General features: G+C 43.4%; 1 protein-coding gene across 15 annotated transcripts in view; it reads right to left on the bottom strand.

Annotated features, from left to right (window-relative positions):
• SETDB2 (SET domain bifurcated histone lysine methyltransferase 2) overlaps window positions 1-26856 on the bottom strand; it is a 103865-nt gene that overhangs the window by 34180 nt on the left and 42829 nt on the right. For 13 of the 15 annotated variants that reach the window (XR_011488999.1, XR_011489000.1, XM_070471260.1 and 10 more), the window contains 3 exons: window positions 19367-19587; window positions 12667-12788; window positions 3915-4022 (listed from right to left, as the gene is read on the bottom strand). Coding sequence is in view for 12 of the 15 variants with exons in the window: in XM_070471260.1 (XP_070327361.1) it covers window positions 3915-4022; window positions 12667-12788; window positions 19367-19587 (451 nt within the window). In the remaining 3 variants the exon portion in view is untranslated. Of the gene's footprint in view, window positions 1-3914; window positions 4023-12666; window positions 12789-16242; window positions 16374-19366; window positions 19588-26856 lie in introns of those variants that run through there. The other 2 variants (XR_011489001.1, XM_070471262.1) reach the window with 2 other exon arrangements.

Below are 26856 nucleotides of genomic sequence, written 5' to 3'. Positions count from 1 at the left end.
AGGACTGATGCTGAAGCTCCAATACTTTGGCCACCTGATGCGAAGAGCTGACTCATTGGAAAAGACCCTGGTGCTGGGAAAGATTGAGGGCAGGAGGAGAAGGGGACAACAGAGGATGAGATGGTTGGATGGCATCATCAACTTAATGGACATGAATCTGAGCAAACTCCAGGAGACAGTGGAGGACAGAGGAGCCTGGTGTGCAATTCATGGGGTCACAGAGTTAGACATGTCTTAGCAACTGAACAACAACAAACACTGACTCACTGAAGGACCACAGAGTAGCTGTTGACCTGGCAGACTCTCTTCTAGGACGGGGGACCGCAGTGGACAAGGTTCCTGCCATTATGAGGTAAACTCTGTGGTGGAGACGGACAATGATCAAATAAAGCCAACTTTAAGACAATGACATATGCTTTGCAGAGAATTAAGGCCAAGTGACAGAGTGTCTCTGGTTCCCAGTTCAGACTGGGTGGTCAGTGATAACACAAGGCCTCCCTAAGGGGGCGACAGAGAAGCTTAGATTTTAATAAGGGCGCCCAGTCTACATCAAAGCAGAGGTAAGGACATCGTCAGCAGGAGGCCTTATGTTCTTGAGACAGGAATGAGCTTCTGTACTGGCCAGCTTACAAGAAGGACAAGAGGGACAGGTAGTTTTGCTGGAAGCAAGGGGAGGCAAGGGGGAGAGTCTGAGCTAAGATCCAGGGGGCTTGGACATACGGGCCTTATGAACCACAGTGATGAGCTGGGGATTTATCTTTGTGCAAGGGGAGTATAAGCTGATGCATAAAGATACTGTTCTGGCAGCTGTGTGGAGAATGGGCTGGGAACGGTGGGTGGGAGAGAAAAGCAGGACAGGTATCCAGTGTTCAGCAACCGTCCATGAGAGCAGGGTCAGACCCCACCCTGGTGGATGGGTGGTGGTGAGAGAGAAGAAGAGGGTGCAAGGTCTATAGCGTGACGCTGATGGGCTTGATGCTGGGCTGGGGCTGCGGAGCAGATGATGGCAGACAGGCGATGTGCTGTTTGCAGAGAAGAAGCGGACAGGTGTGGGTGGACCTTGTGCAGGTATGTGCAGAGGATGGAACTATTTTTTTCTGGGCCAGTTTTAACAGGAGATGCGATTAGAAATCCAGGTAAGTATGTCAGGCTGGTCTTCAGGGCTGGAGATAAAAGAGTCCAGGGATAAGAGTGGCCGTGAAGCCACGGGAACTGGATGAGATCATGGAGGAAGGATGTTCAGATTGATGAAGGAGCCCAGGACAGGGCCTCGGGCACTCCCAACCACAGAGGGTGAGCAGAGGAGAAACAGCCCAGGCCCTTAGGAAGAAGCAGCCCGAAAGGTAAGAGACATCCCGGCAGAGTGGGTCTGGGACGTGAGAAGGAGGTGCTGCAAGATGCAGGGCAGGGACCACTGTGTGAGGGTCCTGCCGGAAGGTCACCTAAGTCAGACAAGTGACCCTGCGACTGACCAGCTTTTGGTGTATGAGGGAGGATATTTTTTTAAAAGATGACATGATCAGTTGATCATGTTTATATGCTGATGGGAATTATCAAGTAGAAAGAGGGGATACTGATATGAAGGGGCAGGGGAGGAAAATGCAAGAGCCTGGTCCTTGGGGAGGGGGCGGGGAGCAGCGGCTCCAAAGCCCAGGTGCAAGGTTAGCTGTGACAGGCTGGAGGTCTGGGGACAGGCGGGTGGAGTATTCAGGAGGAGTTCCAGTCTAATCGCTTCCACCTTCTTGGTAAGAATCAGGCAAAGCAACGTACACCACCAGGAGGGAACCCTAACTTTAGAGATGGCCTCTGGGTGTTTCTGATGTGTCAGTGTTGTTCGTCAGTCGTAACAAATGTCCCTTCTCGAGGGGGGCGGTGTTGATAAAGGGTGGGGGGGATGTGGGAACCCTCTGTACTGTCCCCTCAGGTTTTTTTGTGAACCTAAAACTGCTCTAAAAAATAAAGTCTCATCAAAAAGAAAAACAGAACCAGGACTTCCCTGGTGGTCAAGACTCCAAGCTCCCAGTGCAGGGGGCCCTAGTTTGATCTCTGGCCAGGAAACTAGATCCCACATGCTCTAACAGTTCGCATGGTGCAACTAAGACCTGGTGCAGCCAAATAAATAAATAAGTAATAAAAAAAAAAAACAACACACCAAAACCAACAGGCAGAGTCATCATCTTGGGAATGAGAAGTTGGGGTGGGGCAAGACTTCAAAGACAGATGAGAGGATATGAACCAGTTTGTGTGGAGGGTGAATTGCTGACGGTCTGTTTGAGATTTACGGCTGTGAATCTGAGATCAGTGAGAACGTCTGTGGGTTTTCTCAGGATAACGGCTCAGCTGCCAGCGCTACTGAGCTCCTGCAGACACCATACAGACGTGCTTGCCCAGGGAGGGGGTCTGCTCTGTGAGCACAGAGGGCATCTGGGGGTGGGGAGGGCTGCAGGGGGGTGACGGCTGCACTGGACCACGGCCAGAGACCACTGAAGAGCCGCTGCAGCTGGGCGCGCCGGAGGCCAGGACGGTGACTAGGGAGGGGAGGTGGGCAGCCTGTCCAGGGGTCAGGGAAACGCAATGGAGAACTTGGTGAGACTGGCAAAAATCAACAAGGTCTGTGATTCTCATTTTTGTCTAGGGCTGGGAGAAGCGCTCTTTCATCCACTGAGAACAGATGTATAAAGTGGTACAGTCTTCCTGGGGGTCATTTTGTCAGCACGTTTCAAAGATTTTAAAGGAATTTCTAGGACTGTGCCGTACAGTACCCCGCACACCAGCATGTAAGGGTAATGCACAGACGTTTACTGCGGCTTTGCTGTTCCAGTGAAAACCAGAGTCAACTCAGTATCTAAGGGCAAGGGAATGGCCTCACACCTTCTGTTACATCCTATATAATTCTGTGAGGTCAGTAAAGAGAATGCCAGGGAGTCCTATGCTTGTGGTTCTATGGACACACCGCATCTTCTTTCCGGCCTTCCATAAGCTTTTGCACACCCTGTTCCCTCTCTCTGGAGTTCCCCGTCTTCATTTTCACCCCCACCCCCAGCGCGGAAGGCTTCCTGAGCCCCAGCTGTGCTGAGCTGCCCGCTCACTGAGTGCCCAGAGCAGGCACATCTCAGAGAGCAGCGGGTGCTGCGGACGCTGCCCCCGTCTGTGCTGACACTGCACGAGGACTAAAACAGTGTTTGCTCTGGATCACTAACCTGACTGTGGGCGGTGGTGGTGCTGAGCGTGTCAGCGCTGACACTGCTGTCCTGCTGACTAAGCTGTGGAGGGTGCTGTCAGTGGGGGAGTCTCCTGTAGCAGCCCTGGAGGGTAACTACCCAGGGTGCTTCCTTCCCAGGGAGCTGGCCCAGCTCCAAGGGTAGCTCCTGATTACGTACGGTCGCCTCTAGGAACTGGTGCAGAAAGAGAAGTGTGGCCTAACTCAGCTTTCAGGAGGAAGAACTTTTTATAGACAGGAAGACGAAAGCCTGATGCTTCAGCAGCTGCCTGTGGCCACCCTAGGATCACAAAGGAACCAGCTGATGCTGTGGACAGCAGGGTGGAAAGGATGATGGGCCCTTGATGACATCATTGAGCCCCTGAATCAACCAACTCTGAAGCCAGTTTTTCCTCTGGCTAAGTGAGAAAATGAGCATTCTTTTTTTTTTTTTAAGCCAGTCTCAACTGGAGTTCCTTCTACTTTTAGCCAAAGCATTCTGATTCATTATCTATTGATACTTTAATGATGAAACACATTGTACCTTATTAAAAATATTAATATATTCAACTGAATCTAAGTTTCCAGTACAGGTCCTACTTCTTTCAGCTCTCCAAGATACATCTCTATTCCTGGTTTATTAATCAAATAGACTTTCTTTTGAAGGCATCCCCAAGGGTCTGTTCAACTTTGTAAGAAAATCATTCATACTTACCAACTTCCTTCCTCTCTTGATTTCTTTCTTTACTGATTCCACATCAAAATTTCTATCATTATTACATGAATCATGGTCCTCACATTCCACAAGTGCCGAGGAATACAGCTGCAGATTGGGAAAAGAAAAACAATCCAGATTATATACAAAGAAATGTTGAGAGCTACAAATCAGAAAATGGTACCAAAAAAGTATTCATCAGGAATGGAAGATGACAACCTTTTGGGGTGTGTGAGCAGACCTCAAGCCACCCAGCTTTTCTTCGGGAATAGTCCTGATCCCTGGGCATGTTTCACACTGCCTAACCCTGACCCTCAGTGGCTTGGTCGAGGCCCAGATCCCAAGCTGGGCCAATCAAAGTTCCTATTCTAGGAAAGTTAAATAGGCTCTGAGGCACACGGTCAGAGAAGAGAAAGTCAGTCTACAGAGAGAGGGAAAACAAAAAATGAGGGCTACATGGGACATGCCAGGCTCCTAAGGGCTTCTCAGCTCCTGTTTCTTGGCCCCGCCTCTGGACCTGCCTTCAGGAGCCACAGAATGGCCCTGCAACTCATTACAAAGCCTCCTGTGTATTCAGGTTGGCTTGAGTTTCTAAGAGCTTCTTGAGACCAAAAGAATCCAAACTACTTCCTAATGAAAGACCAGCATTACAGTATACTTAAACTATAAAGGGCATGAAAAACATAAGAGAAAAAAATTCTGACCCTGACATAGGCAAAGATTTCTAATAAAAGCAAAAACTATAAAAAAGTTCTCAAGTTGGTTGGGACTTCCCTGGTGGTCCAGTGGTTAAGAATCTGCTTTCCAATGCAGAGGACATGAGTTCAATCCATGGTCAGGGAACTAAGATACCACATGCCATGGAGCAACTAAGCCCGTGCGTTGCAAAAAAAAAGACTCCACATGTTGTAACCAAGACTCAACACAGCCAAATAAATAGATAAATATTTTAAAAAGCTATCAAGTTAGAATTCATCAAAATTAAAAGTTTTTGTTCTTTGAAAGACATCGCTAAGAAAACAGAAAGGCAACCCAGAAATTGGGAGAAAATATTTGCAATTCATATACCTGACAAAAAACTTGTATCGAGAATAGAGGAAAAATTGTTGCCACTCAATAAGACAATACAATTAAAAATGGGCAAAAAATCTGGATAGACACTTCAGAGAAGAGTTACAAATGGAAAGATGCTCAAAATCGGTAACCCACAGACACAGCCACAATGAGATACCAATACACACTCACCAGATTGGTTAGAATTAAAAAGAGTGAAAAATAACCAAGTGTCAATGCAGGTACGGAGCAAAGGAAATGCTTACACATTGTTGGTAGAAGTGTAAAATAATGCAGTCACTTTTAAAGTTAAACATACACTTACTTTATGACCCAGCATTCCTCTTCTAGGTATTCACCCAAGAAATAAAAGCATATGTCCACATTTAAAGAAGGCAAGAATATACAATGGAGAAAAGATAGTCTCTTCAATAAGGAGTGATGGGAAAATTGGACAGCAACATGTTAAAAGATGAAATTTGAACATCTTCTCATCATACACAAAAGTAAATTCAAAATGGATTAAAGACCTAAGTGTAAGATGGGGCACCATAAACTCCTAGAAGAAAACACAGGCAGGACACTCTTTGACAAAAAGCAATATTCTTTTTTATCTCCAAATGCAAGGAAAATATAAGGAAAAATAAACAAACGGGACCTAGTTAAGCTTAAAAGCTTTTGCATCAACAAACCATCAATAAGACAGAAAGACAACCTATTAACCTATTGAGTGGGAGAAAATATTTGCATATGATATGACCAGTAAGGGGTTAATATACAAACAGCTCATAAAACTGAAGATCAAAAAACAACCTGATTAAAAGATGGGCAGAAGATCTGAATGGACATTTTTCCAAAGAAGACATGCAGATGGCCAAAGGCACATGAAAAGATGCTCAGTATCACTGATCATCAGAGAAGGGCAAATGAAAACCTGGAAGAGATATCATTCACATCTGTCAGAATGGCTGTCATCAAGAAGACTGCACACAAATGTTGGTGAGGATGTTGAGAAAAGGGAACCCTATACACAGTGGGAATGTAAGTTGGTGCAGCTGCTATGGAAAACAATATGGAGGTTCCTCAAAAAAAAAAAAAAAACTAAAAATAGAACTATCATATGATCCAGCAATTCCACTCCTGGGTATGCATCCAAAGAAAATAAAAACACTAATTCAAAAAGATATCTGTACCATAATGTTCATAGCAGTATTATTTACAATAGCCAAAGTATGGAAGCAAACTAAGTGTCCATCAACAGATGAATGGATAATAAAGATGTGCAGTGTGTGATTCTTTGTGACCCCATGGACTGTAGCCCGCCAGGCTTCTCTGTCCATGGAATTCTCCAAGCAAGAATACTGGAGTGGGTAGCCACTTCAGAAGATCCCTTCTCCAGGGGATCTTCCAGATCCATGGATCAAACTCGAGTCTCTCACACTGCAGGCAGATTCTTTACCATCTGAGCCACCAGGGAAGCTCATATCTATATCTACACACACACACACACACACACACACACACACACACATGTATGAATGTGTATATTTATTGTGTATACACACACACACACAGAAACACAAACACAATGGAATACTAATCAGTCATAAAAAAGAATGAAATTTTGCCATTTGCAACAACATGGATGGATGTAGAGGGTATTATGCTTAGTGAAATAAGTCAAAGACAGACAGTACATGTCATCACTTATATGTGGAATCTAAAAAAATAATAAACTAGTGATATAATAACAAAAAGCATGTCTACATATTCAGATGCTCACAGCAGAGTTATCTTAAAGTTTCCAGGTGGCGCTGGTGGTAAAGGACCCACCTGCTAATGAAGGAGTCACAAGAGAAGCAAGTACCATCCCTGGGTTGGGACGATCCCCTGAGGAGGGCATGGCAACCTACTCCAGTATTCTTGCCTAGAGAATCCCATGGACAGAGGAGCCTGGTGTCTACTGTCCATAGTGTTGCAAAGAGACGGACACAACTGAAGTGACTTAGCACAGCACATAGCATAGCCCCACAATGAAAATAATACATATGTCTATCAACAGAGAAATGAATAAACAAATAGTGTTATTCTCAGAATGGGTTAACAGCAGAAAATAAACAAGCACATATCTTATAGTAACAAATTAAAAGGAGAAAACTTGAGACATGAAAACCAAACATATCAGAATCTTCTGCTATAAAGAAAGTTATTAGGACACTTGAACCTGAAACCTGAGTGGTCTGAGGGTCAGGTGATAGTAATATATTAATGCTAAATCCCTGATTTTGATGGTTACATTGTGATTATGTAAATATCCTTGTTTGTAGAAAAGACGCACTAAGTGTCCAGGAAAGATAGTACATTGTGCCTTAATTTAATTTCCAATGTTTCTGTCAATGAAAATAATCAATAAACAATCTATAATAAGAATGGATTTGAGCCAAATGAAGGCCTATTTCCCAGATTACTCTAAGAAACTGCTCTGCAGAAGCACTGTTTCTAGTACAGTTTTATACCTTGTCAGAACAAAGAACATTAAACAAGGCAGCGTTACATTTCTTCAAAATTATTTTTAAAAAAAGAAGAAGAAAAAGAACAGACCAGCATGTATGCAGTGAGTCAGTATGACCTTGGTACTGGGAAGGGAGGTTTATCATCAAAGGAGGACCAGCATTGGCATGCCAGGAAGAGAGGCATTTAATCTTTATTTTTAACATGGACATTCTTTACTTCTGGTCAATGTGCCCTTTTCTCTAACAAATAAAGCACATGTACAATGTATATTTGATAAGCCACAGAAAGACTATTTTAGTTAGCATAAAATTCAAGTTAACTGATGTATAAGCCAGAATGACTTTCCTGTATCTCAATATGTGAATATTTCTTTGATCAGTTCCAACAAAAAAGATTCTTTGTACTGTATGTGCAACTTTTCTATAAGTCTGAGATTTAAGAAAGTCAAAGTGTGTATATAAAAAAAGAAAGCATCTAGCATTGTGCATGGCCAGAGAAAGAGAGGGAAAGAACCCAGAAGATCATTACAATAGATGCAGAAAAAAGCACTTCATAATATTCAATACTTTAACTTGTAGAAAACTAGAAATAAAAGGGAGCTATCTAGTTTTCATAAATTGAAAGTATTAAAAACCTAAATACAAATTTAATGATAAAATCCAGAAGCATCCCAGTAATATAAGATCAATCAAAGCTCACTAAAATGCTTCTAATCACCAGTATAACACAATGTTCTAGAAAAATGTGGTAAAATAAGAAAAAGAAATTAAGAGGCCAAAAAATTTAAAGGAAAAAAAACTCTTCATTTATAGATGAGGACTGTCCAAATAAAATATTCAAGTAAATCTGACTTTTAGATGTGAGAATTTGGCAAGATTTTTGGATGAGTTAAAAAAAAAATCAATAGTGTTTGTGTATATCAATTATGTTGTTGTCTAGTTGCTAAGTCATATCCAACTCTTTTGTAACCCTGTGGACTATAGCCTCCTCTGTTCATGGGATTCTTCAAGCAAGAATATACTGGAGTGGGCTGTCATTTCCTCTCCAGGAAATCCTTCTGATCCCCAGATTGAACCTTCGTCTCCTGTATTGGCACGTGGGTTCTTTACCACTAAGCCACCTGGGAAGCCTGTATACCAATAATAGTCCATTTTAAAAAATTATTAAAAAAAAACAAAACAAAAACCAATGCAGGAATAGACCAAACCCAAAGTTCTAGACTGCTATAGACAAAAATTGTTGGACATTTTTGAAATTCATAAAAGACCTGGCTAATTGGAGAGACACCCCTGTTAATGGAAAGACATATTGTAAGGGTGTCTATTTTTTCCCAAATTTATCTATAAATTTGGTGGAATTCCAGTTAAAATTCCAATAGAAATTTCTGTGAAACCTGATGAGCTGATCTCAAAATTCAAAGTACAAAAAAACAGCCAAGGCTTATCATAAAATCACAGTAGTTAAGAGCACTGTACCAACTCAGGGATACACAAGTGACCAATGGAGCAGAACGGACAGTCAGAAAGATATCTGTGCCCATATGACAAAACTGTTAAGAGCAACAGGTAAGGATGAAGGTTCAAGAACTAGACATCTAGGTGAGAGTCCTGGCTCAGTCACTTACAGCCCTGTGACCTTGGGCAAGTCACTTAATTTCTCTGTGCCTCAGTTGCTCCACCTTTGAAAGTGAAGTCGTTCAGTCATGTCCGACTCTTTGTGACCCCATGGACTGTAGTAGGCTACAGTCTACTGTACAGCCTACCACGCTCTTCTGTCCATGGGATTTTCCAGGCAAGAGTACTGGAGTGGGCTGCCATTTCCTTAGTTTGGGCCTAATTACAAAACCTCCGTCTTAGGGTAATTGTGAGGATGAATAGTTAAATACAGGTTAAGCTCCCAGAGTATTACCTTACACACAGTGGACACCAAATAATAATAACAATAGTTAACATTATTATCACTACATATCAGTAAGGAAAGGATAGTTTGTTTTTTTAAAAACAGTGCAGGAAAGTGAAAGTGTTAGTTGCCCAGTTGTGTCTGACTCTTTGCAATCCCATGGTCTACAGCCCGCCAGGCTCCTCTGTCCATGGAATTCTCCACGCAAGAATACCAGAATGGGCAGCCATTCCCTTCTCCAGGGGATCTCCCCAACCCAGGGATCAAACCTAGGTCTCCTGCACTGCAGGCAAGATAGAGCTGGGGGAAGTAGTTAATCACACTAAAAAAAAAAAGTGAGAGAGTCAATTCCTAGGTAGGTTGATAAGAAGTCCAGGGCACTCAAGGAGGAGACAGGGGTCTGGAGTTCTCAAAGAGGAGAAAAGGACAGATGTTTTTTTCTACACTGCTTTGTCTTAGTCAATATAACAATGAATCTTGCTCAAAGATATGTTTCTCCTTAACAAGAACCTTCTGACTAACCTTGTTATCTTAAGATGTATGTTGTGGGAGTGGGTCTGGTAAGACCCTTTACTCTAATAAGGTATATAGCACCCTTGCAAAGACCAGTGAGTGGGGTACTCTCCACCCCGCTTCTGATGTCTGTGTTAGCTTTCTCTGTCCCTTTTTCTCTTTAATAAAACTCTGTTACATAGAAGTTCTTGAGTGATCAAGCCTGGCTCCTGGTCCCAAAGCTAAATCATCATCTTTAGATATCACGAATCTGACATCATTCACCATAAGCTGTCAAAAGGAGATCCCTGCTTTATATGGTAATCCAGATAAATTCAGTTGCATCAAAAATATCACTTCCCTTAATTATTTCAATCTTTCCTTTAGCTTTCTAACATGTTGTTGTTTAGTAGCTAAGTTGTATCCAACTCATTTGTGACCCCACAGACTGTAGCCCAACAGGCTCCTCAGTTCATGGGGGTTTCCCAGGCAAGAATACTAGAGGAGGTTGCCATTTCCTTCTCCAGGGGATCTTCTCAACTAGGGATCAAATCCACATCTCCTGCATTGTCAGATGGATTCTTAACCACTGAGCCACCTGGGAAGCCCATAGCTTTCTAATTTACCTCAGTCCTAAATAAGCTGTTCCTAAATCCAAAGGCATTCTTATTATCAACAATAAACTGATTAGCATAATTTTAAAAAGAAGCTAAATGAGAACAACACAATTTCTAAACTTTTTGGGAAACAGAACCTTAATATGGAAAAGAAATTCTTAGGGTGAAAATCCTACAAATTATAAAGGAAAATGATGAATATTCATTACATTACAAGCTTCCATGCAACAGGAAGCCACCATAAATAAACTCAAAAGCCAAATATATGATAAAGCGTTGAATGTATTTTTATGTAAATGAACATATATAAGTGAAATTAAGATCTCAAAAAAATTTAAAAAAAGATCGCAAAAATAAAGTGTAGTCTCTGAACAGAAGTCATAGAATCGACAAACAGAACTGCAAAAAGAAAGCAAAACAGAACCACACAGAAGCACAGCAAGGGAGGTGCAAACCCACTAAGTCATCCAGGAACTGCAAATACAAACAAGAGACTATCTCACACTATCTGAAAGGAAAACATTAAATTTCATAGTATCATGACAGACAAACCATAGACCCAAGGAGGAACTGTGAAGAGAAAGAAAAGAAAAGCTACAGGTTGGGAGAAAATACATAAAATATATCTGTCAAAGGACTTCTATCCAAGATATAAAGAGCTCTTAAAACTTAACAACAATAATAAGCTAATGAAAACTGGACAAAAGATCTGAACAGACAACACCAAAGAAGATATACAGATGGCAAATAAATACATGAAAAGATCTTCAAAATCTCATGTCATCAGGCCATTACTGATTAAAATACAAACAACATGAACTCTCACTCATTTCGGGTGGGAATGTAAAATGGTACAGCCACCATGGAGGACAGTTCGGCAGTTTTCTACATAATTACGCACACTTTTGCCAGACCAAAATAAATAAATAAATAAATAAATCACACAGAATTAAGTGTTGACAAAGAAGTAAGGTAAGTCAGACTTGGCGCAATCCCTTTGGAGAGCAGTCTGGCAGATTTCGTGAGGTGCAGAACCCTCCCTTCCCGTGCCCAGCAGTTCTGCTTTTTGCTAAGTGCCCCAGATCAGAGGAAAGCTCCTATGAATTAGGAGACCTATCCAAGGATATTCACAGCAGCTGGTCAGTCACACAAAAAAGTGGAAAATCCCAAATGATCATTCACTTTAACAGTGATTATAGGGACTTCCCTGGGGGTCCAGTGACTAAGAATCTGCCTGCCAATGCAGGGGACTCAGGCTCGATCCCTGATCCGGGAAGATCCCACATGTCTTGCAACTAAGCCCGTGCACAACTGCTGAGCTTCGCCCTCCGGAGCCTCTGCTCCGCAACAAGAGAAGCCCCAGCGCTGAGAAGCCCACGCACCACCAACTAGACAGTAGCCCTTGCTTGCTCCAAGTGGAGAAAGCCCAGGCGCAGCAACGAGGAATCAGCACAGTCAAAAGATAAATAAACACTAAAGAAAGAAAAACAAAATCATTTTAAAAAGATAGTAATTAAAAAAATTAAATTAAAAAAAATAAAAAGATAGTAATTATAGTCATAAAATGGAATACTGTAACATTTAAAATTAAAGAGTAGAGCTACTATCAACAAGGATAAGTCTCAATAATCCACAGAATTTGATAGAAATTCTGTAAATTCCAAGAACATGTAAAACAATACATATATTGTTTAGAAGTACTTAAATATGTGGTGGAAGCATAAAATTAAAAACACAAGATAATAATAAGTACCAAATTTGTGTTGGTGAAGGAATGCCAAAAATGGGACAGAGAAGGGAGAGTCCTTAACCATCTAGGCTGTTTTCCCTTTAAAAAAAAAAAAGCTGAAGTGAGTATCATACATCATTTTATAAATCTGGGGTAGACATTTTATAAATGTCTGTGGGTATATGTTATATTTGAAATATTTAATTAAAATACCTTTAAAGAAGCTTCTTCACCATAATTTCTTGTTTGATCAGTTATAAATAAAACCAAAAGTAATCAAAAAGTATTACTACCTGAAACTTTAGAAAGAGAAAAATATGCTCCCCAAATCCCCACTTAAAAGTCCAAACCATGGGCAGTCAATGTGTTGTTCTTTGTTGTATTCGAAATACATTTATCTATTTTGGGATGTCCTTCCCTGAAAGGATTCATGTGTGTTCAAACTTACCAAACAGTTTTCATGAGCAGCTATATTCTCTGACTGTGCAAAGTACAGGACACTACACTCGAGGTCTTTGGGGCAGAGCGCGCATATCCTTTTTTGCAACCTTTCTGCAACCTGGAAGACACCTACAAAGTAATATCCCTCATGAGAAATGGAAAAGTGGAATTTCTTGGTCTGTAACTCCTCCACCCATCTTAAATGAGAGGGCTGGGCACTTGTTTTTAGAAGAGAGTCTCAGCTCCCAGGGAGAAAAAATTCAGGACCCAAGTAGAAATGCACCTTTGCAATTTTAAAAATTTTACATTTGCATTTTCTAATGGCTTAATGAAAAAAAAAAAAGAAAATATTTTATTTAAAATGTCCAGGGACTTTCTAAAAAAAAAAAGGTAAATAAATAAATAAAATTAAACATGAGGAACAGTGGGCTTCCCAGATGGCGCTAGTGGTAAAGAATCTGCCTGCCAATGCAGGAGACGTTAAGAGACACGGTTTGACCCCTGGATTGGAAAGATTCCCATGGAGGAGGGAATGACAACCCACTCCAGTCTTCCTGCCTGCAAAATCCCATAGACAGAGGAGCCTGGTGAGCTAACAGTCCACAGGGTCACAAAGAGTCAGACAAGACTGAAGAGATTGAGCACACACAGACATGAGGAAAACCTTTGCCTAACAAACCTAAGTAGGAATTTAAATACAAGGTACACTGCTGGGCCCACAGTAAGCTCTCAGTTACAGTCACTGACATTATAAATCAACTGTATTCCACAAATAATGCTCTGATTAACTATCTATAAGAAAGCATTTAGATCCTTATACTATACTATATTCAAAAATAAATTTGGGGTGAATTAAAGAAGTAAATGAACAATGTACTTAAATGTGATGTAATCTAGCATTATAATAAATTAGGAGAGAAAGACACATGATGGTAGGAAGGAGATTTTTTTTTTTTAAAGAGAAGAATGAAGAAAGGAGAGAACAGAGAAGGAGAGCCAGGAAGAACAGGGAAGAGTCAGAGACAGAAAAAAGCCAGCTGTTCCCAACATCCCACTTGGATGCACCAGTGGGAGACAACCTTTACTCTCTAATCTATTAGTTTGCTGTTAATTTAGCCACAAGCATCAATGTAATATTTCCTTGCCCTTTCCAATGCTCATCCTCTTTATTTATCTGGTTTTCCATAGCAGAAAGCATTTTCAATTTTACCTTCAGATTTTAGTTCTGAAACAAAACTTCATTTAATGGTGAAAAGGTTTGATTTAGATGAGGTTAAACTGCTTAATGGAGAAGAAGATGGCAACCCACTCCAGTATTCTTGCCTGGAAAATCCCATGGATGGAGGAGCCTGGTGGGCTCCATGGGGTCACAGTCAGACACGACTGAGTGACTTCACTTTCACAAACTGCTTAAGCTCTTCTTAAAAGTCTTTTTGGTTACTCCAAAGTATAAGATCTCTTAGCACCTCTCTTAAATTAGATTTTGCATCTCACACTGTCCAAAAACCTCACTTTGGAGCTAGTATTTGTTTCACGTTCAGATGAGTTTCTTCTTTAACTATCGTCTGTTTCCTGGATTGGAGTCCTGCTTAGTGGGGCTACAAATGAGTGATCCTCCTGCTCCTATCAACCAAGAAAACGGGAGTGGGGGAGACTGAGAGAAAATGCCTCATGTGAAATGGAATGGGCGAACTGCTGCCTTTCATTCCTCTCAAACTATCACCGAGTTGGGAGCGCCTCTTTATACAAGAGTCACTGTGTTGAGGGCTCTAGACCAGCGCTGTCTGTAGAAACACCGTGTGAGCCACAGGTGCAGATGAAGAATTTCTAGAAGCCTCATTTAAAAAAAGCAAAGGAGGGACTTCCCTGGTGGTCCAGTGGTTAACACTCTGTGCTCTCCATGCAGGGGGCATGGGTTTGATCCCATTGGGGATCTAAGATTCCACATGCTGCACGGCAGGCCCCCCTCAAAAGGAAGTTGGTGAAATTAATTTTAATAGGCTTTATTCCATCAAATATATCCAAAATACTACCCTTTCAACATTTAATCAATAAAACAATGAATTCATCCTTTGTACTGAGTTTTGAAGTCCAGTGTGTTTAGGGCTTACTGCACGTCTCAACTGGACAATCCACATTTTCGGTGCTCAAGAGGCATAGGTAGATCGTGGCTACCATATGGAAGATATGGTACAGATGGAAGAAGGTAGAACAGGGGATGTAAAAGAAACATGAGGCAGAACTGTTCCCTGCAAGAAGCTTACAAGGTAAACAAGGAGACGAAATAGCAACTAGGAAAGTAAAACAACAGAATACACAGCACAGAGTAATGTAACTGCTGAGTAGGAAATAAAATACATGCTACGGGCAGACGAGGAAGTGCTCCCTGTGGGATGGGGTACTGTCAAGGACACGGATTTGAGCCGGTACAACCTGGAGATGGAAAGGAGAGTCAAGGCGGGAGGGACGTCGCGGACAGAAGCACAGATGGAGGAAGAGGCCAAGAGGTTTGACTGGGAGACAGCCGATCAGCGGGACTGAAGAGGAGAGTTCGTGCAAAGGAAGCTGGAAAAGAATTTGAGGAATAGATGGTGAAAGGCTGCCAGGAAGGATTTTTGAGGAGGGGAATAACATGATGAAAGAGTTGTTTTAGGTTCTATTTCAGTACCAGAGAAATACGGTGCACCTGGACAGAAGGCTGGATGTCATAATGCTGTCTGTTCTATCTCAAATACGGGCAGACAAAAACATGCTGCCTGCCATCAAGCCGTCAGCCACTGCAGCAACCCCCACCCCCCAATAACGGTGTGCCCTCAGGGGAATTCAGGATGGTGAAAACAGAGTACTTGCTCTAAATACTTACGATGCATTTCTAAGGAATAATTTCCATGAGCCCAGATTCTTGCATCTTCCCATACTTAGAAAAGCTCTAAAATCATTAACTTGAGATTTCGTTATTAGCAGTAGTCTTCTGATGTTCAACCACATGTTTTTTTTCAACAAAAACTATATATCCTGGCTCCTCCCTCATCTCTTCAAAGCAGTTCCTCAGAGTCTGGCTCCCAGGCTACAGTCCTGAGTAAGGTCCCAACATGAAACAAAACTTGCAATGTTTAGGTTGTGTTTTTCTTTGGTTGGCATAAGTTTTAGATTTAATGCCATTTCAAATTAAATCTCAAGAAGGTTATTTTAAAGAAGTTGAAAAATATATTATTTGGAAGAATAAATGATTATGGGTAGTGAACAAAACTTGGGAAAAAATGAGAGTGTCTGATTTTAAAACATATTATAAAGGTACAGCTGGGACAGAAAGTTAGATGACTGAGTCAAAAAAGAATACAAAGTGCAGAGGAAATGAATCATCATCTCTAATTATGAATATAGGATATCACAAGGTGGCATTTGCATTTCTTCTCTGGCACTGACATCCTTAGCCCATTTTTCTACTGGGTTAATTCACTATTTTCTTCCTATTTCCTGATTTATCCAGGCTCATCATCGCACACAGGAATGACCCCCAGCAGACATGTCTGTACTATGTGACTCTTTCCCTACGCACAGCTGACAGTCCTAGAGGACCTACCTGCCCGTCCCAGATATACAGAATTCAGAATAGAAGATTTTAGTTCAGACTGGGCTGGTTTCTTGAAGAAGGAGATGTAAAAACCTGAGAAGCTGTGAGGGTGGCCATCTTCTATCCCATTAGCAGGAAAACTGGACCAAAGAAAGAGAAGAACAAAGCAGACATGCTGAGTGCGGTCGAGCTTTATGTAGACTTTTCAGGCCCTGGTTCCTGGCTCTTTCTGGAAAACGCAACAGCATCCATGCTCCTGGGATGAGTCTGGTCTCCCTGCTTTCCACTTAACAAGCATCCCCTTTGCTTAAATGGTATCAGGTTGATTTTGTACTCTTGGTAGCCAACAGGTCCTAATGGAACTGATGCTGGGAGGGATTAGGGGCAGGAGGAGAAGGGGATGACAGAGGATGAGATGGCTGGATGGCATCACCAACTTGATGGGCATGAGTTTGAGTAAACCGGGAGTTGGTGATGGACAGGGAGGCCTGGCGTGTTGCAGTTCATGGGGTCTCGAAGAGTCAGACACGACTGAGCGACTGAACTGAACTGAATGGTACTACCATGACCTGATCTGTGTAGGCACATGTGCACCGGAGGGTGAGTTCTGGCAGTGGTGTGGAAAAGTGGACTGCCTTGCCCTCACTGTCTTTTATCTTGTCCATTCTGATAATCTCATCTCCCTCCTCCTGCTTTCCCTTGTCACGCCTCCACTTCCTTCTTCACATTGCTGCCAGAGTGAGCTATCTAAAATGTCCACTGTCCCTGTCTCTCTCCTGCTAAAGACCCTTCTCTATCACCTGAAGAATAGAAGCCAAGCTCTTTACATGCAGACTGACTGGTTTCTTCAATATGTGATGAGCATCTATTATGTATCCTTTTAGGCACTAGAAATAAAGCAGGGAATAAGATGTGAATTTCAACACTCATGAAACTTACATCCTAGTAGTAGAGACAGACCCTCAAACATATATTATTTTAAGGTAGTAGTAAGTGCTATGAAGAAAAACCCAGCAAGGGGAGGAGGGTGAGATTGATGGGGGTCGGGGGAGGGCTCTTCCAAACAGGGTGGGCAGGCAAGGCTGTCTGTGGAGGTTACCTCTGAGCAGAGATTTGAATATGGTGGGAGTTTAGAGGACTCACAAGGCAATGAGGGGTGGCAGTCATCAAGATGGGTAGGGACTGGATCGGGTCAGGACATGGGGTACACAGCAGCCACAGTAAGATTATTCTGAAAGCAATGAGACTACTAGAGGGCTTTGAGTAGGAGAATCACATTTGCTTTTTGTTTTATAAGGTCCTTTTGGCTACTGTACAGTCCTGTCTGTATGAGAGGCTAGAGTGGAAGTCAGGAAACCCACAGTCTAGGCCTGAGATGATGGTGGCTTGGATGGTAGTGATAGAAGTGGCAAGAAGAGGTCAGGCTCGAGATAAATTTTGGAGACAGAACTGACTAGTCTGACTGACACGTGAGACGGGCGGTAAGGAGGAGAGAGCGGCACCGAGCATGACACTAGGGTTTTGGTCTGAGCACCTGGGTGAATGGAATGGGAAAGGCTGCTAGTGGTTAGGCAGCTTTGGAGAATGCGGGTGTGCGCAGGCAAACGGGAGTTTGAGATCGTTCCAGGCATTGATTAAAATGGTTATAGGAGTCTGGAGTTTGGGGAAAAGGTCCAGAAGCAACCTCATCTCCAGTAACTTATCTTGCATTCTGTATGATCACTAGTGCTAGTGTTAAGTCGCTCGGCTGTGTCCAAACTCTTTGCGACCTCATGGACTGTATGTAGCCCACCAAGCTCCTCTGTCTAAGGAATTCTCCAGGCAAGAATACTGGAGTGGGTAGCCATTCCCTTCTCCAGGGGATCTTCCCAACCAGGGATCAAACCCAGGTCTCCTGCATTGCTGAAAGAGTCTTTACCATTTGAGCCACCAGGGAAGCCCCCTAGCTAAACGCTCGCTGGCTAAAGTGAAACAGTCAGCATGTTGCTTCCCTTGTGGCTGCCATTTGATGTTTTGTGGCCGGCGCCTTTATTCGAGTCTTCATCTCTGGACTGCCCTTTCAACCTTTCTACCCCTGGGTGACTTGACTCTTGCCTTTTAAAACGAAGACAGGGTGTCCCTGAACACCAGGCTGAGCTGAAGGAGCCCCTCATTAGCGCCTCTGTGGTTCTCAGCAGCTCACACACGAGCTGTCTATTTGATTCTCTAGGGCAGGGTCTGCCCAGCTCATCTCTGTATTCTGGCACCTGGTCCTGAGCCTGCACCGGGAAGAAGGCCTACACGGGCTAGAAGATCCACACCTGCTGAACGGCAAGAAAGGTGCCCCCTCAAGAGGCTGCTGTCTCGCCTAAAGACAGGGCCACAGACTTGAACTACTAAATGGAAAGGAGGGCGTGGTTCCAAAACGTTTCATTCTCTGTGGAAAGTTTCCAAACTGCTTCCTTAAACCCGGCCACCCCGCCCCCACCCCCCTCCCCGCCCGGCTTCTCCAGTGGCTCAGAGGTTAAAGAAAAAACAAATCCGCCTGCCAGTGCAGGAGACCGGGGTTCGATCCCTGAGTCCAGAAGCTCCCCTGGAGGAGGGCATGGCTACCCATTCTAGTATTCCTGCTGGGGAATCCCTTAGACAGAGGAGCCTGGCGGGCTACAGTCCACGGGGTCACAAAGAGTCGGACGCGATTTAGCGACTAAACAACTGATCCTGAGACCCAACTGACCAGTTCTCTTCAAAGGGGGTCCACCTCCAGCCTAGCTCCCCCCTCCCCGGGGCACTTCTCCGATCGCATTGTTTTAGAAGCGGGTGGAGCCGCGCCGGGAAAGGAAACCCACAGGCGTTTCTTTCGTTTTCCCCAGTTGGTTGCAATCCTAGCGCCGTAGGACCGCTGCTATGGGCTGTCCCATCTGCAGTGGGGGAGGCACGGCACACGGTAAACGGGGGCAAACTCGCCCCTCTGAGAGGCCCCGGGTAGTGGTCTGGGCGCGGGGCCGCTAGCGCTGGACGCCCCGGGGCCGCGGGGCAAAGACTTCAGCGCGTTCTCGGAGGCGGGGCCGGCGACGCCCGTTAAGGCGGCGACCGGAGAGCGGCCCTGGGCCCCCACCGAGCCCCACCCGACCGCCCCCGGCGCGGTACTCACCGGTCGGGAGCGGGACTGTGTCCCGCCCGGCCTGGGCCTCGGACCAGCTGGTCGACTCGGGCGCGGAAGGCCCCGCCGGGTCCATGTCTGCGCGCTGCGTCCCCGCCGCCGGAAGTCCGCTTTGGCGAAATCTAGATGATGGATTTCCCCTGCCGGGAAGCCTACGGAGGCTTTGCAGACGGCTTCTCAAACGGGAGCTCGGGGCTTCTGAATTCGAACTGCTTTAAAAAAAAAAAAATGAATCACGCCAGGCGCTCCCCACCCTGTGCCCACTTATCCGTGGTCGGAGGAAAGGTGGCCGAAGCCCCTGGACTCGGCTGATAAGTAATGGGTCTTCCTGAGGGATTACCCCTTATTTTCAAAAGCCTCAAAAGCTGTCGTCACGTGGGCTTCCCTGCTGGTCCAGTGATTGAGACTCCACACTTCCATTGCAGGGGGCCCGGATTCAGTCCTGGTTGTGTTGTAGCCACGGGTTCCAGGAAACAAACTCACTCAGAAGGACAGTGCAGATAGTGGAGTGCAGTTTATTACACCGGTGGGCCCAAGGCAGAGTCTCCTCTTAGCCAAGGATCCCGACCACTTTTTGTGAAAACCTTGTATACCCTAAGCGTACGTGTCCAAACTTCCATTTCCCCCAAATCCCCTGAAACTAGTCTGAACAAAGATAAAAGAAAAATATAGTCACAGTTAACCATAGGCGATGGAGAGCCCCGGGGCTCTTCCTTCTGGGGCCCTGGTTTTCCAGTTGGTATGTCGTTTCCACAGATAGTGGGCATATACCTCAAAGTCCACAGTCCGGCCCAAGATGGAGTCCTGTTTTCAAGATAGAGCCTGTTCTGTTTCCTCCTTCATTCCCCGCTCTTGATGCTCTTAACTCATAGTATGAGCATCATTCATATTGCACCCTGGCTCTCTGACCGCCAATTTGGCAGAATGACACCAACCTTTGGGTTACATAGCTTATAATACATTGTAAAATGCAAGGTCTCAGAACAGAGCTATCAAGGCAACTGTAACAATGGTAAATTAATTTTTCCACCAATCACCCTTTGCCCAAGATAGTACCAAAGTCTAGCATTTGACATTGTTTTAACCTGTTTTTTTTTTTTTTTTCATTTATCTTTATTAGTTGGAGGCTAATTACTTCACAACATTGCAGTGGGTTTTGTCATACATTGACATGAATCAGCCATGGATATACATGTATTCCCCATCCCGATACCCCCTCCCACCTCCCTCTCCACCCAATTCCTCTGGGTCTTCCCAGTGCACCAGGCCCGAGCACTTGTCTCATGCATCCAGCCTGGGCTGGTGATCTGTTTCACCCTAGATAATATACATGCTGTTCTCTCGAAACATCCCACCCTCACCATCTCCCACAGAGTCCAAAAGTCTGTTCTGTACATCTGTGTCTCTTTTTCTGTTTTGCATATAGGGTTATCATTACCATCTTTCTAAATTCCATACATATGTGTTAGTATGCTGTAATGGTCTTTATCTTTCTGGCTTATTTCACTCTGTATAATGGGCTCCAGTTTCATCCATCTCATTAGAACTGATTCAGATGAATTCTTTTTAATGGCTGAGTAATATTCCATGGTGTATATGTACCACAGCTTCCTTATCCATTCGTCTGCTGATGGGCATCTAGGTTGCTTCCATGTCCTGGCTATTATAAACAGTGCTGCGATGAACATTGGGGTGCATGTGTCTCTTTCAGATCTGGTTTCCTCAGTGTGTATGCCCGGAAGTGGTATTGCTGGGTCATATGGCAGTTCTATTTCCAGTTTTTTAAGAAATCTCCACACTGTTCTCCATAGTGGCTGTACTAGTTTGCATTCCCACCAACAGTGTAAGAGGGTTCCCTTTTCTCCACACCCTCTCCAGCATTTATTGCTTGTAGACTTTTGGATAGCAGCCATCCTGACTGGCGTGTAATGGTACCTCATTGTGGTTTTGATTTGCATTTCTCTGATAATGAGTGATGTTGAGCATCTTTTCATGTGTTTGTTAGCCATCTGTATGTCTTCTTTGGAGAAATGTCTGTTTAGTTCTTTGGCCCATTTTTTGATTGGGTCATTTATTTTTCTGGAATTAAGCTTCAGGAGTTGCTTGTATATTTTTGGGATTAATCCTTTGTTGCTTCATTTGCTAATATTTTCTCCCAATCTGAGGGTTGTCTTTTCACCTTGCTTATAGTTTCCTTTGTTGTGCAAAAGCTTTTAAGTTTCATTAGGTCCCATTTGTTTAGTTTTGCTTTTATTTCCAATATTCTGGGAAGTGGGTCATAGAGGATCCTGCTGTGATTCATGTCAGAGAGTGTTTTGCCTATGTTCTGCTCTAGGAGTTTTATAGTTTCTGGTCTTACATTTAGATCTTTAATCCATTTGAGTTTATTTTTGTGTATGGTGTTAGAAAGTGTTCTAGTTTCATTCTTTTACAGGTGGTTGACCAGTTTTCCCAGCACCACTTGTTAAAGAGGTTGTCTTTTTTCCATTGTATATCCTTGCCTCTTTTGTCGAAGATAAGGTAACCATAGGTCGTGGATTTATCTCTGTGCTTTCTATTCTGTTCCATTGATCTATGTTTCTGTCTTTGTACCAGTATCATACTGTCTTGATGACTGTGTCTTTGTAGTAGAGTCTGAAGTCAGGCAGGTTGATTCCTCCAGTTCCATTCTTCTTTCTCAAGATTACTTTGGCTATTCGAGGTTTTTTGTATTTCCATACAAATTGCGAAATTATTTGTTCTAGTTCTGTGAAAAATACCGTTGGTAGCTTGATAGGGATTGCATTGAATCTATAGATTGCTTTGGGTAGTATAGCCATTTTGACAATATTGATTCTTCCAATCCATGAACACAGTATATTTCTCCATCTGTTTGTGTCCTCTTTGATTTCTTTCATCAGTGTTTTATAGTTTTCTATGTATAAGTCTTTTGTTTCTTTAGGTAAATATACTCCTAAGTATTTTATTCTGTTTGTTGCAATGGTGAATGGTATTGTTTCCTTAATTTCTCTTTCTGTTTTCTCGTTGTTAGTGTATAGGAATGCAAGGGATTTCTGTGTGTTAATTTTATACCCTGCAACTTTACTATATTTGTTGATTAGCTCTAGTAATTTTCTGGTAGAGTCTTTAGGGTTTTCCATGTAGAGGATCATGTCATCTGCAAACAGCGAGAGTTTCACTTCTTCTTTTCCTATCTGGATTCCTTTTACTTCTTTTTCTGCTCTGATTGCTGTGGCCAAAACTTCCAAAACTATGTTGAATAGTAGTGGTGAGAGTGGGCACCCTTGTCTTGTTCCTGATTTCAGGGGAAATGCTTTCAATTTTTCACCATTGAGGGTGATGCTTGCTGTGGGTTTGTCATGTATAGCTTTTATTATGTTGAGGTATGTTCCTTCTATTCCTGCTTTCTGGAGAGTTTTAATCATAAATGGGTGTTGAATTTTGTCAAAGGCTTTCTCTGCATCTATTGAGATAATCATATGGTTTTTATCTTTCAATTTGTTAATGTGGTGTATCACATTGATTGATTTGCGGATATTAAAGAATCCTTGCATTCCTGGGATAAAGCCCACTTGGTCATGGTGTATGATTTTTTTAATATGTTGTTGGATTCTGTTTGCTAGAATTTTGTTAAGGATTTTTGCATCTATGTTCATCAGTGATATTGGCCTGTAGTTTTCTTTTTTTGTGGCATCTTTGTCTGGTTTTGGAATTAGGGTGATGGTGGCCTCATAGAATGAGTTTGGAAGTTTACCTTCTTCTGCAATTTTCTGGAAGAGTTTGAGTAAGATAGGTGTTAGCTCTTCTCTAAATTTTTGGTAGAATTCAGCTGTGAAGCCATCTGGTCCTGGGCTTTTGTTTGCTGGAGGATTTCTGATTACAGTTTCAATTTCCTTGCTTGTGATGGGTCTGTTAAGATCTTCTATTTCTTTCTGGTTCAGTTTTGGAAAGTTATACTTTTCTAAGAATTTGTCCATTTCTTCCAAGTTGTCCATTTTATTGGCATAGAGCTGCTGGTAGTAGTCTCTTATGATCCTTTGTATTTCAGTGTTGTCTGTTGTGATCTCTCCATTTTCATTTCTAATTTTGTTAATTTGGTTCTTCTGTCTTTGTTTCTTAATGAGTCTTGCTAATGGTTTGTCAATTTTGTTTATTTTTTCGAAAAACCAGCTTTTAGCTTTATTGATTTTTGCTATGGTTTCTTTAGTTTCTTTTGCATTTATTTCTGCCCTAATTTTAAAGATTTCTTTCCTTCTACTAACCCTGGGGTTCTTCATTTCTTCCTTCTCTAATTGCTTTAGGTGTAGAGTTAGGTTATTTATTTGACTTTTTTCTTGTTTCTTGAGGTAAGCCTGTAATGCTATGAACCTTCCCCTTAGCACTGCTTTTACAGTGTCCCATATTTACCTGGTTTTTTATGACATCTAAAGTAGCTGATACATTGTCAGATAAATCAGGAATATATACACAACATTTAACCTTAATTATAGCATAGGTCCCTCTTTGAACAGCTGTGAGCATGTCCAAAACCATTTTAATTTGAATTACCACTTTTGTTACTTTTATGAAACTGGTGTTTACATAATATGTAACCCCATGACCTGAGTCTATTGACTGTAGGTCTGGCTTACACCAAGAGAGCAGGGAGAGATTATGATTGTGTCCCAGAAAAGAGCAGAGTGGTTTAAAATCTTGGCAGAGCGGTGACAGCTGCCAGGGAAGTCCATCCATCACAGACAGAGGCATAGCCCCACACACCCAACAGTTGGAGGTATTATGAAATTGGCATAGAACTGTGTACGTTGATGAGATGAAGCAGCAGGAGTAATCAACTTCAAGCAGCTTCATCTTCAAGCGCTCGTCCGGGATCTTTTTTTTTTTTTTTTTCTTTTTCAGGATGGCCTTAGTCTCTCGAGGGTCAGCAGGGTCCCTCTGTGCAGTCTACTCAGCGTTTTCTGGGTCTGCGTGGTATGTTCTCTTCACCCTCGTATGATGGATCCAAGGGGTAATACCTGCAACTTTAACTGCAGTAGGGGTAGTTAGAATAACAGTATAAGGGCCCTTCCACCGAGGGGCTAGTAAATCATGTTTCTAATCTTTGACCCATACTTGGTCACCAAGCATAAACTCATGAATCTGTTTCCCAAGGGGGGACGGCACCCTTTCTTGTACAAACTTAGTCACCCGATTTATTACCTTACCCATTTCCATCTGCTGTGAAATCCTATCCCCCTTTACCTGAAGTAAATTTGTTGACAGCTGTTTTATTATGGGAGGAAGCCTCCCATACACAATTTAGTATGGAGAACAGCCTTGGGACTGTGGGGTCATCCTGAGTCTCAGCAGAGTCATCGGAAGCACACAGGAGCAGTCAGTCTCTATGATCTACTCGGAGAGTCTCTTTAAGTGTTCGGTTGGTTCATTCCACCATTTCTGAACTCTAGGCCTATATGCAGTGTGCAGTTTACTAAATCAGCTACAAAAGCTGCGCCATTGTCTGATCTAACTCTGGTAGGAAATCCAAATCTGGGAACTATTTTTCTAAGCAGGCACCGGGCTATTTTTGATGCTGTTTCAGCCCAGGTAGGAAAAACTTCTACCCATCCGGAGAACGTACATACCATGACGAGCAGGTAATGGTAATGTCACTGAGGTTTCATTTCAGTGAAGTCCACTCCCAGGTATTCAAAGGGCAGCGTGCCTTTCAGCTGAATACCCGGAGGTTTTTGTCTGTGCCGAGAGGCAGCATTAACCTGTGAGCAGACAGCATGGCCTAGGTGGGTCGCTTGGTGTGTCTGGCTTACCAGAGTGTGTGCCAGCTCCTCCAGTACCAACAATTTGCCACTTGGCAATTTTTACCATTTTTCTTTTTTTTAGTCTTAATGGCCCCTTCTGCTTTGGCTAACCTGACAGCCATTATCCTTGTTTTATCAGGCTAGTGCCATCAGTATATAGGACCCAATAGGGTCTGGAACGTTGTGTCCTTCTTTAAAACAAATCCCAGATACCTTACCTCCTCTTTGTAGATCTGTGTCTTCTTCTTCAACACCTGGTAACCTGCTTCCATCAGCAGCTGGAGCAGTGCTTTTGTCTCTTTCCAGCATTTTTGCTTGGTCTCGGCAGCCAGCAGCAGGTCATCCCTGTATTGTAGGAGCCAACATCCATACTCTTCCGGATGGAATGAGTCCAGGTCAGAAGTCAAGGCTTCCCCAAAGATGGCTGGGGAGTTCTTCTTTTTTTGTTTTTTTTTGTTTTTTTTTACTTTTTTTTTGGCTGAAGAGTTCTTAAACCCTTGTGGGGGGTCCAGGTGAGCTGTTGTTTGGTGCCCCCAACTGGATCTTCCCATTCAAAGGCAAAGATGGGCTGTGATGCTGGGGCGAGGTGTATGCAGAAGAAGGCATCCTGGAGATCTAGGCAAGTATCAACTTTAGTCCTCGGTGGGAGGAGGCTAAGTAAGGTATAGGGGTTTGGAACAGTGGGGTGTAAAGTCACAGTAACCTGGTTGACTAGCCTGAGATCTTGTACAGGCCTATAGTACTGTCCTTCTTCCTTTTTGACTGGCAGGATTGGCGTATTCCAAGCTGACTGGCACTCTACCAGAATGTCCGCTTGTTTTAATCTATTGATGTGGGGTAGTATGCTGGCCCGGGGCCTCTATCGGTAGCGGGTACTGGCGCTTTCTAACCAGGATGGTGCCTGGTTTGAGTTCTGTTATCACTGCGGCTTGATGTTTAGTCAGCCTGGAGGGAGGGGGGTTGTCTTCCACCCAGACCTCAGGGAATGAGTTAGCTCTCTCTCATCTCTTCCGGTCCACCCAGTTCTTCTTTCGGAGGCTCATGCAACTTCCACTCATCTTGGGGTGGTATTGAGAGAGAGAGAGAGAGCAAATAAATCATAATGCCCATCCAGAAGGTGGGCCTCTCCTCAGGGGAGAAAGTCACTTGTGCTCCTAGTTTGGAGAGCAAGTCTCTTCCCAACAGGGGTACTGGGCACTCAGGAATGTAGAGGAATTCATGAATCACTTGGTTCCCCCCCCCGCTTCTGACATTCTGACATTTTCTGGGCTGGCAAAATGATTTATCTCTTCTCCCAATACCGCGGTTGTCTTTTTGGACAGTGGTGCCACAGGTTTTGTTACTACCGACAGTTCTGCTCCTGTATCCAACATGAAGTCAATGTTTTGGTCCCCCACTTTTAAGGTTACCATGGGCTCTAGGGGACCTGATATCTCTGAGCCCTGGCAGCTCTAGTTAATTTCCAAGTCAGTAAGCCCCACAACTGCAGGAACTTACTCTTCTTTCCTTGCCTTAGGGCATTCATTCTTCCAGTGGCCAAAAGCTGGGCACCGGGCAACTGGTTTGGCTGTAATGGGGCCTGGGGCCTCCGTTGGGACCGCTTGAAGGACTGTCCTGTCCCTGGGGCAGAGGAGGTTTTCCGGAGGGCCCGAGATAGACTCTCCCAGAGCAGCAGCTTGCACTGTA

The sequence above is a fragment of the Odocoileus virginianus genome, chromosome 8 (genome assembly GCF_023699985.2).
Source record: "Odocoileus virginianus isolate 20LAN1187 ecotype Illinois chromosome 8, Ovbor_1.2, whole genome shotgun sequence".
Lineage (NCBI taxonomy): Eukaryota > Metazoa > Chordata > Mammalia > Artiodactyla > Cervidae > Odocoileus > Odocoileus virginianus.
Note: the sequence above shows the minus strand (reverse complement) of the source record. Positions and strands in the feature narration are given on the sequence as shown.